This window comes from Silene latifolia, chromosome 9 (assembly GCF_048544455.1).
Source record: "Silene latifolia isolate original U9 population chromosome 9, ASM4854445v1, whole genome shotgun sequence".
NCBI lineage: Eukaryota > Viridiplantae > Streptophyta > Magnoliopsida > Caryophyllales > Caryophyllaceae > Silene > Silene latifolia.
In genome coordinates, this window is record NC_133534.1 from 19,858,957 (window position 1) to 19,873,603 (window position 14,647).

General features: G+C 36.4%; 2 protein-coding genes across 2 annotated transcripts; one reads left to right on the forward strand and one right to left on the reverse strand.

The window, feature by feature from the left end:
- Positions 1-673: 673 nt before the first annotated feature.
- Positions 674-6,751, reverse strand: LOC141599353 (protein DETOXIFICATION 46, chloroplastic-like). Its single transcript, XM_074419339.1, has 13 exons — positions 6,194-6,751; positions 5,152-5,246; positions 4,024-4,132; positions 3,821-3,876; positions 3,249-3,304; positions 2,914-3,052; positions 2,654-2,791; positions 2,314-2,382; positions 2,117-2,227; positions 1,851-1,979; positions 1,679-1,756; positions 1,452-1,523; positions 674-1,162 (listed from the first exon to the last, which is right to left on the reverse strand). Exons 1-13 carry the CDS (start codon positions 6,600-6,602, stop codon positions 998-1,000), a joined length of 1,626 nt encoding a protein of 541 aa, XP_074275440.1. The 5' UTR covers positions 6,603-6,751; the 3' UTR covers positions 674-997.
- Positions 6,752-7,579: 828 nt separating this feature from the next.
- On the forward strand, positions 7,580-8,179 carry LOC141600682 (uncharacterized). Its single transcript, XM_074420926.1, has one exon. It carries the CDS (start codon positions 7,580-7,582, stop codon positions 8,177-8,179), a length of 600 nt encoding a protein of 199 aa, XP_074277027.1.
- Positions 8,180-14,647: the final 6,468 nt, after the last annotated feature.

Genomic DNA, 14,647 nt, shown 5'->3' on the forward strand with positions numbered 1-14,647 from the left:
AATTATCTTTTCTGTTTAACAGCCTGTCCACCCTGAAATCGATTTATTCGGAGGTAGGGTCCAGCGGCTGGAAGAGCACCGCACTTCGCGTGGTGTCTGATGCGCTCCCGGCGGCCCTTGAAAATCCGGAGGACCGAATACCGACCTTGCCCGATCGTACTCATAACCGCATCAGGTCTCCAAGGTGAACAACCTCTGGCCAATGGAACAATGTAGGCAAGGGAAGTCGGCAAAATAGATTCTAACTTCGGGAAAAGGATTGGCTCTGAGGGCTGGGCACAGGGATCTCAATTTCAAACCCGTCGGCTGCCGGCGGACTGCTCGAGCTGCTCCCGTGGCAAGAGCGGATCGCCGCGTGCCGTCCGGGGATGGATTGAGAGAGGCCCCTGGGGATGTCCCTGTGTATTTGAATGCACCAACTCGTAATCGGGTCACAAAATATTTAGTTTTATTACTCTTATAAACATAAATTTTGATTACTTATAGTATCAGTGATTTTGAGTTTGATTCTATGAAAATGTAACCGTGTTAAAACTTAGGAGAAAGAATTTTACCTTCCTTGAAATTTAAAATCATACTATGTTCAAATCTTTGATTCATCAAAACCATAAATCACAAGTGAAGATTAAAAAAAGGTTTTTTTTTTTTTTTTTTTTTTTTAAAGGAACATAACTTTAGATAAACCCTAAAAATTCTCACAAATTCTTGCTTAGAAGAGAGGAGCAATGGCACTCTTCTCTGCTTCTCATCCCCTTCAAAAGTGATGATTACATTTACAAATAAATGTTCATTACATCACTGAATTTACACGTATAGATTGAAAGTTCTAAAAAAAAGATAGTATACAAGTACACATCCATGGATACCCAGCTTTACCTAAGTAAGTAGGATTGCCTACATTGCTGAGCATCTTTAAGCTTCAAAGAATGCCGGTTTCTACCAGAAGTATGAAATTCGTCTTTACTTGAGTGTGCTGAAATGTGGGTTTGGGCTACATCTAAGCTGCTTTCAGTTCTGCCCGTCTAAAACGTCCGACATCCTCTGAGTATAACACGCCGTTTGGAGAGAGGAGGCGCCCTAGAGAGATCAAGAAACGCGCCCATTGAAATCCGACAAGAGCACCCCAACAACCTACTAAACCTAATCCTTGACTTCTCACAAGCTGTCAATCAAAGGGAATGTAAATTAACTTCACCACAGAAACATTATATTCTTTGGTAGAATTTATGGAACTTATATATTCTTTGATTCTAAATTACGATGAAATATTCTTTCGTTCTGAATTACTAGAATTTTCCTTGTATATTTTGAGAAATATTAAGACTGAAGGGAGCGTCTAGAAATGTAGGAAAGACGTATATACAACACAGAGGAAGTACTGTGATCGTTGGCAGTTGAGAGTTAAAAACTGAAACAAAAGGCACAATCTTGTGGAAGATAAGAAAGATTACCACTAGCACAAGAGCGCCCAATGCGAAACATCCAGTCATCGAAGTACTAATGAATTTCAGATCTCTTCCAGCCTGCACAAGAAAAATCATCGTAATGATTACCGACAAGATGAACTAGGCAACAAAATTCATCCTAATTTCTACAATAACAATACATACATAATGTGGCAGGGAAAAGCGAGTTTTGATGGTAAAAGTAGAAAGTGCGAATAGAAGATAGGTCTTACCAGCAATGTACCCTCACACGGGAGTATGCATGGAGTCACACACAAGGCAAGGAAGAACATAATCCATACGCTGTGCATCTGCAAAAATAAAGAAGAGATCACCGTCAGTCATCGTCCTGGAAAGAGTGTCTTTATTTTCATAGCTTACATTTCAATGGATGCGGGAACCAACCTGTCCTATAACAGCGAGATCAGATGTAAAGAACCCAGGAACCAACCAAGGAATGGATGTAGCCACAGCACCAAGAACAACCCCAACAGATACTCCTATTATAAGAAGAGACTTCAAAAGCGACCGGGCCTGTGTATCGAAAAAACTTGATGTAATAATGACAGAATGAGAAGTGCAAATAACAGACACAAGGTAATGCCATTCTAGTTGAAGTAAAGGATGACAATGATCCTCGAATAATCAAAACAATTAGACGGTTCAATTACCTTTACCAAATTTCTGTTAGCTCCATACAGTAGCTCTGGCATAAATGACTGTGCCGTCTGAGAGAGGGGCTCTCCCCATACTGAACACATGCCATATATTTGACCCAAAACCTAGAAAACATTACATGAGTAACTAGTAAGTTGACATAAAATCCGACATAAATCATCAAGCTATACGAGGCAGGCAGTCGGCTCACCTGATGAGCAGCCACTACATGCGTTCCCATAGATGTAGCAAAATAAATAATCAATCCATAGAATGTCACCTAAATGAAGTACACGAATAGTTACCAACTATCATATGAAGTGATTTCGATCAAAATAGCTGTGTACTCCCTTCATTTATTTGATATCGTTACATTTGCATATGGCATGTTTTAAGAAAGGGGTTTAATTTATTACATTTCTATCTTGTTACCAAAATATTTACCAAAGAGCAGCTGTGCAGTGAATTGGTTTGAATAATATAAAAATGTCGTGAATCCAAATAAATGGAGGGAGTACATATTTGAAGCTACAAGAAAAAAGGTGAAAAACCTTTGAAACCATAGTTATGAAGACAGGGGCAGCAATCTCAAATATTTCTTTGAGTTCAATAATTGATGGAATCGTAAACGAAAAACCATTATAACCTTTCCTATTCAAAGCATCAACCATTGCATAAGCTGCAACAATCTGCGATCCCACGCCAAAAAAAAAGGTCAATATGAGAACATATTTTCCAAGGAATGGACAGTGGACAGTCCTGTTCAGTACTCAAACAGTAGTCAAACATAAGGATGATAGCTTAAACATACTTGTGATACTGCAGTTGCCCATGCTGCACCAGCTATTCCATAGCCTAAGAATGAACACAACACTATATCTCCAATGCCATTGAGAGCACTGGCAATCAACAATGCCTTCAATGGTCCTAAGGAGTCTTTCATGCCTAGACTGAAAATCAGATATCCAAACAAAAGCACATATGTGAGGATCGAGACACAAATACTTTCAGAAAACTGAAGGCTCTTGTTTTGGCTCAATAAAACTAAGATAAAGGAAAGAGTAAACTTTGCAACAGTAACTGTTTTAGAATATGATCGTCCGTCAATAGTAACCACACATAGATGATGATATGAAGTTTTCTTGCCTGGCACTCTGAGCAATAGATCCAACAAGAATGACCGGCCATGCTAAGGCTCGAATCTAGAAACTCCAAGAAAGAAGTAGAGATAAGGACAATGAAATTAGCTGAAGGGTACAAAAACAGTAATCAGAGTAAACTGCTCTCACAGACGCAAGGTATGTGAGGTAATATACTAATATGCCTTGAAGAAGTTCAAAAAACTTTTCATCTAAACATGAAATTTCAATACTTGTTACTACAATCGAATCAATGAAGGATTAAGGTTATTTTATTTTAACACAGTTCGCTTGATTAGAAAGTCCATATATTGTGATTATGGCAAACAAAATCCTCAAAATGGAATAGCTATCCATCCAATGCCAAAACAAATGCACTCGGAACCCCAAAAATATTCTCAAAAGAAAATTTCAGCAATAGAATTGGGGCTGGATAGCATAAATTTTTATTCCAGTAAGTACAGAACTCTAAAAGCATTTGTTTAGGCATATTCATATCAGTTTTAAATTACGTCAATCTTTTACTTGATGAAAATGAACTAGCAACTTTGGGCTAAGCATTTGTTTAAGCACACAAACCTGTGTGTATAAATTTGCAGCAGGAACGAGATGCATATTTTTCTCACCAACAAAAGCTGAGGGAAAGATCAAACAGAACATATATCAGTGAAAGATGGTAAGGGTGAGGGGAATAACGAATGAACTATACATTAAAGAATAAGGAATGTGCTTGAAAATTCAACATATGGTAGCAGTCAAGTTCCTGTACCAGTGTTAATTACCAGTTAAGGCCCATTCACCAAAGAATTTTGTTAATACAAGCATAACTACTCCACTCGCCAGGCCTAAGAACAACAACATGGATATTTGATGCTGAACTTGATTCTCATCCTGCAAAAAATACACCCATCAAAAAACGATTCTTGTACACAAAGTTTGAGCTGGAGCACAAATCCTGTGCACTTTCTGCAGTAACAACCTACTGATCTACCCTCGAATTCACATTACGTCACTTATACTTTTAAAACATACTCCCATGTAGACCTAGCAAAACTAAACCCGCCCAAATGAACTTACCTAAAACAACCAGACCAAATCCGAAAAGTACAATCCACAGTAAGCAGGAATCAAATCGGCACAAACCTCAATAACCCGAATAAAAAATGATCCGATCATTATTACCGTAGTTGCTACCAATTACCACTTTAACCATTATTATCATAGTTGCTAACTTAGTTTGAGAAGGCGCAAGGCGCACCGAGGCGATGGGGTCCCAAGGGGCTAAGGCGCAAGGCGCACGTCTTTTGCACACAAGGCGCACTGATTTTTCAAAAGAACATCCATATTTTACAATCAATTTTTTTGCGAGAATAGTCCCTTTTTTTGTTTTAAAGAGGGCTAACATGTTTTTAAAAGTGAAAATTAAGGATAAGGGGGAGAAAAGAAGGGTAAAATAAAAGAATTTTGAAAAAAAATATGGAATTGCACACTAATGCGCCTCGTGTGCGCCTTGCGTGCGCCTAATGCGCCTTAGGTGCGCCTTTTGCACTCCATGCGCCTCAGAGTGTCTGATGCGATCTGGTTGGCGCCTCATTGTGCCCAGGCGCGCTTTTTTAAACTAAGGTTGCTAACAGAAACACTATAACCTATTGGTGCAATGAAGTTGCTACCAATATAACAGTATAACCACTATTATCACAGTTGCTACCAATTAATACTATACTCTGTATTCTAAAGTCCCTTATCTCGTCATAGGCGGAGTAGGTGCAATAAGTTGTCGTAGTTATCTAAAGTATTTTCAAATATGCAAATTTCAAGAATATACAACATGGTTAAGACCCTAAGATGATAAAAGACCCAAGTCCGAAACAAAGTAGAAGAAAGATTAGTGATAGAAATGAGTGAATGACCTGTTGAGCAAGTGAAGTAGCAACCATATTGGAAGTTGCAATTGAAAGAAACATAAAAACATATCCCACATAATCACACAGCACTGTCCCCGGACCTGCCATATAACATTTGCTTTAATCATCAACATTACACTCCCTATTAATTACTCACTAGAAACAAATACAATCAACAACAATGTAATGATACTAAGACACAAATGATCACGGCCCAAAAAGACGATGATAAATATATACTGCCCCTAAATCTTACGAATTGCCCATTTTCTACCCTCGGCCTATTCTTACAATTGCTACATTTCTATTTTAAGCTTGTTTTTGCGTAGCTAAAATTCAACGGCGTGATGGTGAGACCCACCACCCCACTCGCACTCTCTTACATTTCTTAATCCTAGTATCCATGCTCAATAGTAAATATAGCAATTCCTGATTTGAAATGAGTATCTTTTAAATTTTTCGATTTTTTCATCGATTCTTCTAAATGCAATAGTAATTCACCCTTAAAAGTTCCAATTTTTATTTTATCCTCGAAGCATAAAATCCTAGCTCCACCACTGCTAAAGACATACCCCCTCCGATCCAGACAGATGGTAACACTTACCTAAAATGGATGAACCACACCAATGGTAACATACCATATTTGGCATGAAAAATAACTAAATTACCCTTACATCCACTATCTATTTACAACTTTACCATCTACTCACTCATCAACTACTTATATAATCCACCTACTCATGTGGCCTCAATCAATATTTTCTACTTTACCCCTCACCTTTCCACCTTTTTCTTAAATAACCACTTTTTACTTATGTTTACATCTGTCTAGATCGGAGGGAGTACCATACTAGTTGCGGGTACATACTAATACACCTCATTTATTACCATCATTAAATCGGGTACAGAATAAGCTATTATAAGGTTGGCAATGTACAAGAATCTTACAAGGGCGACCACAATATAAACAAGTGGTCAAGTTTCGATTACGGACTCTTGCGAATGAAAAAACCGAACTTGGAAATATAGAATTCAGAAAAGAGATTACCCAAAGCAGCAAGTTCAAGGGAGCTGCCTTGACCAATAACAGCAGTATCAATAAGACTCATCAAAGGCCCACAAATCCAGATACCAGTAGCAGGTCCTGAAAACTTTACAATCTCAACTATTTGTTCCCACATATTTTGATCAACTTCAATCCCTTTGGTGGGCTCCACATACTCAACTTCCTCGTTTTCTGTACTAACCCCATCACCAATATCCAAAATGGGTTCATGGGTTTGGCCCAAAATGTCTTGGTTTGGACCAACACAGGATATCCTGCAGGAAGACCAAGTAGTTGGGCCGGGTTTGGAAATGGGTGGGTTGAAGTGGGTGGGTTTGCGAAAGTGGGTTAGAGGGAAGTGTGGAGAATGTTTGGTGATTGGAGATGGGAAATTAATGGCTTTGGATTGCATTGTACTCCGTATTGTACTTTGTTGAAGAATTGAAGAATGAAAAGAGGAGGGAAGAGGGAAGAGGGAAGAGGGAAGAGGGAAGAGGAAAGGAGTATAATGCAAGTAGCTTTGATTTTGGATGGTTCAAATTAGAAGCACATCGAGTTGGTAAATCGTAATGTTGGAGACTTGGAGTTGTGTAAGACTATGTACAACAATGATTTTTTTCACAAAATGACAAAAAAAAATCACCAAAAAGTATTCATTAAATAATCAAACTCAAAATATGTGCGCAACATTGTGTTGAGTTGTGTTGCAGAGCAACCTAAGGTTGTGACACTCCATTTCTCTCTCCCCACGCCACATGTCAATAGATGATTGGACCTTTTTTTTTTCAACTTTAAAAGCAAAATTGATGCAGATTTGTTTCCGTTGTAAATGTACAACAAGTTATAACGGCTATATTTTTTTAAAAAAAAACTTTATTAAAATAAAAAATAATTAAATAGATAGTCATAATTTTTCATTCTCTATAAATAGAGACCAATCTTGATATATTTTTTATCACAAAAAAAATCCATATTTTTCCTCTGTAGCTTATAATAACCAAAATACCACATATAACTCCTTAAAAATTAACCATTTCAATAATTATGGATCTTAATGACCCTAATTTTGGAAATACCTCAAATTCTCCACAAAATCAAAACTCACAAAGTTTTGATTTTGATTTTACAAATTACCAAAGTTCTTTATTACCCCAAAATTATACTATAAACTCTCAAATAAACTCTCAAATTAATCCAAATGCACATAATTTTCCAACTTCCCCATATTATCAGAACCCTCAATTTTATCCAACCTCCCAAGATCAATCAAATTTTTAAAATGTTCAAGTTTCTCAAAATATCTCAAGAAATTTATTTCAAGAGAATCAAGAAAAACAAAAAAAATCTAGAAAACAATCTACCCCTAGTTTATGGAGTGCTGATGAGGATATGGTTCTTATGAAATCATGGAGTTATTATAGTTGTGATGAGATTAAAGGGAATAATCAAAAGGGTGAGGGTTTGTGGGCAAGGGTGATGGAAATGTATGAACAATATCGACGAGAAAATCCAGATAAAATTGGCGAGAGAAATTTGGATTCGATGAAAGGTCGTCATCAAAGAATTTGTAAAAACGTCAATTCGTGGGTTGCTTGTTATAGGAAAGCATACGCGAGAAAATCAAGTGGAATGAGCATGAGTGATGTTAAGAAAGACGCACATGCTCAATATACTCAAGTGAATAAGTCAAATTTCAATGATATGGCAGTATTTGAAGAAGTGATGAGTAAACTAAAAAAATGGGAAGTTCCAACGGGAATGGATATGGGAGGCAATCCGTACGTGGAAGAAGGTGATGATATCATTCAAGAAAGTGAAGGTAGCACGAAAAGATCAAAAACTAATGAAGATGGAGACTATGTAATCCCTACAAATCCTGATACTCCAACTAGTGTTCCTACATCTAGTACTATTAGTCGTCCTCAAGGAAGGGATGCTGCTAAGAAGAAAAGGGGAAAGCAAGAAAGTTACAGAATCTTCACACAATAGTGAGTTCACTGAAGAGTATCGTGCTATGAGAATGATAAGAGAAAAAGAGCTCGAATTGTCGGAAAGACAAATTCAAGAAATGGGCAGGCTTACTAAGGAAGGACATGAAGCTGAGAAACACAAGAGTTATGAGAGATTTCTATGAACGACAAACAAGAAATATGCAACAAAATCGTCGCATGGATAACATGGTTGATGATATGATAGGTTCCAATTCAAATCTATTTTTACAACCTTCAAATCGTATCCCTAAAAAAAAGCGTAGATACTATGAAAGAAATCGAGAGGAAGGTCACATACAGTTGTTCAAAGATTATTTTCATGATAATCCTGTCTACCCTGATCATATATTTAGGCGTAGATTTCGTATGCGAAAACCTCTTTTTCTTCGAATAGTGGAAGCTGTCACCGCAAGTGATACATTTTTTCAGCCAGGACCAAATGGATCTGGTCGGGAAGGTCATACAAAGCATTGCAAAAATGCATCGCAGCCTATAAGGGTACTAGCTTATGGATCACTTGTGATCTTTGTTGATGAGTATTTACGAATGAGCACCGCACAAACTTCAAAATGTATCACCAAGTTTGTGGATAGTGTTATTACACAGTTTGGGAACCAATATCTAAGAAGACCGAATGAACAAGATGTGGCAAGATTATTACATGTTGGGGAAGAAAGGGGATTCCCAGGTATGATGGGAAGTATCGACTGCATGCATTGGCAATGGAAAAATTGTCCAACTGCTTGGCAAGGGCAATATGCAGGAAGGAGTGGGAAAGCAACAATTATTTTAGAAGCCGTTGCAAGCTATGATCTATGGATTTGGCACGCATTTTTTGGAACACCGGGTTCACTGAATGATATAAATGTACTTCACCGTTCTCCCGTTTTTGACGACATCTTAGAGGGGCGTGCTCCAAGAGTTAACTATTATGTGAATGGTAATCAGTATAATATGGGATATTATCTTACTGATGGTATATATCCAGCATGGGCTTCTTTTGTTAAGTCAATTCGTACTCCGGTACTTCAAAAGCACAAATTGTTCGCACACCATCAAGAAGCTGTCCGAAAAGATGTGGAGCGTGCATTTGGTGTATTACAAGCTCGATTCGCATTTATCAAAAAACCAAGTCTAGTTTGGGATCCGAATCTCATGGGTAAAATCATTATGGCATGTATAATAATGCATAATATGATAGTAGAGGACGAACGGGATACATATCTTAACCAATATGATAGTACCGACTTCGATGGGGAAGATCTTGATGACGATAATAGTCAACCATCCACATATTCAACTCAACGAATTGCAAGTCTATCAACTTATATGAACAATCAATCACGACTTCAAAATAGAGAAACTCATAATGCTCTTAAACGCGATTTGATCGAGCATATATGGCAAAAATTTGGTAGTGGTGATTAATATTTTATTTATATTTTAAGAATTGTATTTTTATTTTAAGAAATGTATTAGTTTTGCCTCTTTTTTTGTTATTATTAATGTACTTGTATTGTATTTTTTAAATTTTTATGAATTATTATAAATAATTTTTATTTTTATTTTTAAATTTTTTACAGTATTTTTATATTTTGTGGGTTATAAAAGTAACAAAATAAGTTATATTTTAATAGTAGTAATTAGAATAAATATTAATGTATAAAAGATCTACAATTTAATATTAATAAAGATGTACAATATAATTTTAATAAAAAAAAAAATCATTTGTTACCCAACTCAACTCAATGCACTACTTTTGTTACCCAACTCAACTCAATTTTTGTTATCTAGCTCAACTCAACTTTTGTTACCCAACTCAACTCAATTAATGTATAAAAGAGAATATAAAAGGTGGGGTATAAGAAATAGTGAAAAGTAAGTGTTATAAGAATGTTATTGATAAAGTGTCTAACTTAGGAGTAGTGTTATTGAAGTGAAAGAAGAATGAAAAAGGTAAAAATATTAATATAATAATCATAACATTCATATTGTGAAAATTATTGATGTACATAGTCTAAGTAGTGCGGCACTGTGTATTGGGTCTTTGTGGGCCATTTATAGACAAGTTGGTTTGTACAACACGTGGATAGGGGGTGCAAAATTCCACAAATAACATTAGAGCATCCACAACCATGAGCCTTTCTCTTCTTCATCCCACCCTCTCTTATCACTTCTTACTCATCCACCTCATTATTCTTCAACTTTTCAATTTTACACCTCCAACAATAATTTACACCTAATCCTCATCCCACCCTCTTTCATCATTTATCTCATAAAAAAAATTATTCCAAATTTTATCAATATTGATTTCTATTTGTAGAGAAAAAATAACTGAACATTTTTATATAATTTTCACAATTTATACTTACTAATTTAGTAATCAAAAATATAGAAAAAGAAAAAAAAAATCCACACATTATCTCTCCACTATTACCTCACAACTCCTCCCTCTCACATAAATTCAGATGGAGCCCACCCACACTACGCGTTGTCTTCCGCGGTAAATAGCTGAGCGTTCTTTTCCTCAATAAAACAAGCAGTAGTGAGGATACATATTCATGATTGGAGAGCTCAAAATTCTATTCCTCAATTTCTCGCTGTATGTATTACGCATGGTTGGACATGCTCTTATACCTCCAGTTGTACAATAGTATCATACAACCAAGTTATATCTTATCGAGCTTATGTGTAAAAATTTTGAGCATTCTTAAAGTTAATTTTTTTTATGTTTAAGTGAGTGAGTTCAGAAATTTTATGGTATAGCTCGACTTCTTTAAAGCAAAACTCGAAAACTTTATTATGTAGCTTGAGTTCTAGAGCATATAACTGGGTACAACTGGTTGTAGAATCTATTAACTGTTAAAATTCGGTCCAGACCGAAATCTACCGGATTGGGAATGAAATTAAAAATTCTAGTCGGGTCCCGGTCCAACATTTTTTAAGATTTTAGTTTTGACCAGATCAATGAGGTTGTACAAACCAACTTGTCTCGGGTTCGGTCTTGGTCTCGTTCGATTCTGGAATTTTTAACTCATGTTCGATCTCCGGTCAATGATTTTGTGAGATTCTGGTCCGGTGGACCACTTCACACCCCTAGATGTAGACACTGGTTTTTTTGTCATCGTTGTCTAGTCTAGTTTAATCTGAATTCGAGTCGGTTAAAAATATAATAGTTGTTCTCATGATATTAACATGTCTTCAGAGACCTTAGACTTATGACCTTTAGTCTATAAATATTATTAAAAGCCTCCTCTAAAATGGCTAATAAACGTCAAGCGGACAAATCCACGTAGGATTGGAAAAAGCCAGCTGGACTTCGATTTCCCACGTGTTTTCCACATCAACTGCCACCCTATCTTTCCTACCATTTAAGGAAAGTCAGTAAAATAAAAAAATCAACCGTCTAAGCCAAACAATCTTCCTATGTTCCTTCATCTTCCTCCCCAGTTCAACCGCTAAATCCAATTGAATGCCCGTATTGAGTGCATACTAATTATAAAGGTTCGGTTGTCAAATTCATCAGAATCACAGTTATTATATTTCATAAAACAATACAAAAAACGACCCTTAATCTTCAACCTCTTCGTATACCTCTGTCCGAAACCGAAATCACCATTAGTCAATATCAAGTCACAACATTATCCCCCAATGTTTCATTTGTTCTATATTGAAATTGATTGATAGTTATTTCGCTTCAATTTGTTGCAGTGCCACAAAATCCGGACAGAAACAGCGTGAGAACAATTGAAGCCAATAATTTCGAATACCGTTGGATACGGACTCCCTCTTTCAAACTTGTAGCGGGTTAGTACTCTGCCTTCCTTTTGTTTCGTATATGATATAGACATGTAAATGCTTATTATAATTTTGTAATTGTAATTTAGTGCTCTTTGAATTTGACTTACGATAAATTTAAGGCGCGAACTTATATGTTATTTCGCTTCAATTTGTTGCAGTGTCACAAAATCCGGACAGAATCAGCGTGACAACAATTGAAGCCAATAATTTCGAATTCCGTTGGATATCGACTCCCTGTTTCAAACTTATAGCGGGTTAGTACTCTGCCTTCCTTTGTTTCGTATATGATATAGACATGTAAATGTTTATTATAATTTTGTAATTGTAATTTAGTGCTCTTTGAATTTGACTTACGGTAAATTTAAGGCGCAAACTTATATGCGTTTTATGCTGCATACAACAGATGAGTTAACCTGAATTATGTTCCGGTGAAAATTGCAATTTTACGGTTTGATGGTGTAATTTAGTAATTGATACTCCCTTCGTCCCGTCCCAAACATTTGCTTACCTTTTTTTTATTCTTCGTGAAGGGTATTGTAATCATAGATAAACAAATGATTGGGACGGAGGGAGTATTATGATTTTATTATCTTTTTTCCGTGTTTCGGGTTATTTGGAGGGTATTGATAGCCAACCTTACTGAGTGTGGAATTTAAGGGGTGGCAAATTGATATAGGATAGAGCATTCTGACCAAATTACATTTTGGGAGATTGATGGTCCAATATTCTGCCAAGTTCAATATGTGGTTTTAATTGATTATGATGTATGAATATGGCATTGATTGTGTTTGAGCACCCGCTTTTTCGACTACACACAAAGTTACTAACTTACTATCACTTACAAGGGGGTCGAGAGGTGGAGGGTTAGGATTCGAAGATGCTGGACTAGGGCGTTCCAGTCGACCAGTCGTGACTGCCCTATTGACTTTGCTATCTGTTCGTGCTAATTGTTCAGATTAAAAACCATTTTGATTTCAGCTGTTATGTTTTAACCATCGTACATATATCCGCTTTTCTAAAGCAGTTGTTCAGACAACTTTCAAGATTGGAAAGGATGGAATTGAAATTGGAACCAACCTTGTGCCGGTAATTTTAACTTAGCTTGCTTTATTCTAAATTTAAGGCGCAAACTTATATGTTATTTGGCTTCAATTTGTTGCAGTGCCACAAAATCCGGACAGAATCAACGTGAGAAAAATTGAAGCCAATAATTTCGAATTCCGTTGGCTATCGACTCCCTGTTTCAAACTTGTAGCGGGTTAGTACTCTACCTTCCATTATTTCGTATATGATATAGACATGTAAATGTTTATTATAATTTTGTAATTGTAATTTAGTGCTCTTTGAATTTGACTTACGGTAAATTTAAGGCGCAAATTTATATGCGTTTTCTGCTGCATACAACAGATGAGTTAACCGCACATTTGATTTGGACAAATTGATTCTGCAACTCCAGTTTTATAAGAAAAATCTGACAAATTCCTGAAACTCCCCCTTTGGTACTGAGGTACGTTGAATGAGGTGGTGTTTATCTGATTATTATAGTGCTCTGTGCTCTTACTGATTTACTTATGTTAGAATTAATTTAAATATCGTGAAACGTGACCTCCTATGGTGCAAGTTTAAGAAAAATGGGTGTTGATATCTCTGTCCAAGCCCGTAAGTCAAGCTGCTAGCTGTGACTTCCTCTCTTTTTGAATGTCTCATTTTGATTAAAGTATAGTTTGAGGCAATAAGTTGACCCTCATGATTTACCACGACACTATTTCAAGCAACGGAACCCTCAGGTATCCTCCAGTATTATGCAATAGGCACAGAACATCTCTTCACTACTACAGATACAGGCTATAACAATGGTTAAAAACCGTTGTTATATAAAAAAGTGGACGCTGTTAAAGCGTCCGTTGTAAAAGGTTTTAAAAACGGTTGGTTTTCTTAAGGAACCCGTTGTTAAAACTATTAACAATGGTTTTAAGTATAAAAACCCGTTGTGGAAAATGTGACTCAATTTTGGGGGGGAAAGTTATAACAACGGGTTGTAATATACAAAACCGTTGTTATAACTAAAGACAACGGGTTTTTTTATAAATAACCGTTGTTGTTTGTTCTTAAAAAAAAAAAATTAAATATTACTAGATGCATGCATAATTACGGCCCGTTATAATTCCGATGCATGCATTATTACTGCCATCCCTGTGCATATGAACGGACAATATGGAATGAGAAGGGTTATAGTAATAAGATTTGAAAGCGAGAGAGAGATATGATGATGATTATGGCACAACTTCTTAACATATATATTAATTAAAAAACAACTCAAACCACACATTGCTTAGTATAAATACATGCATTATCTCAACTAACATTCCATTATCTCACTATACATTTTCAAACCCTAACTGCTAAAACAAACTCCAAATAAACCCTACTTAATCTTTCAAACAAACTCCAAACTCCAACAAAATGAATGATATCATCCTTAAGACTCTTACTATGATCGAGAACAACAACAGTTTCATCCGCCGGTTGCTCCACATTGAGGAAAGTTTCAGGAGCTACCTTGCGGATGCTTGATCCATACTGAAGGACGCCGAATAAGATGGCTTGACAGAGCAGCAGCAGTTGCAACTATATGACGATATAACAACTGCTGAACGCAACCTCC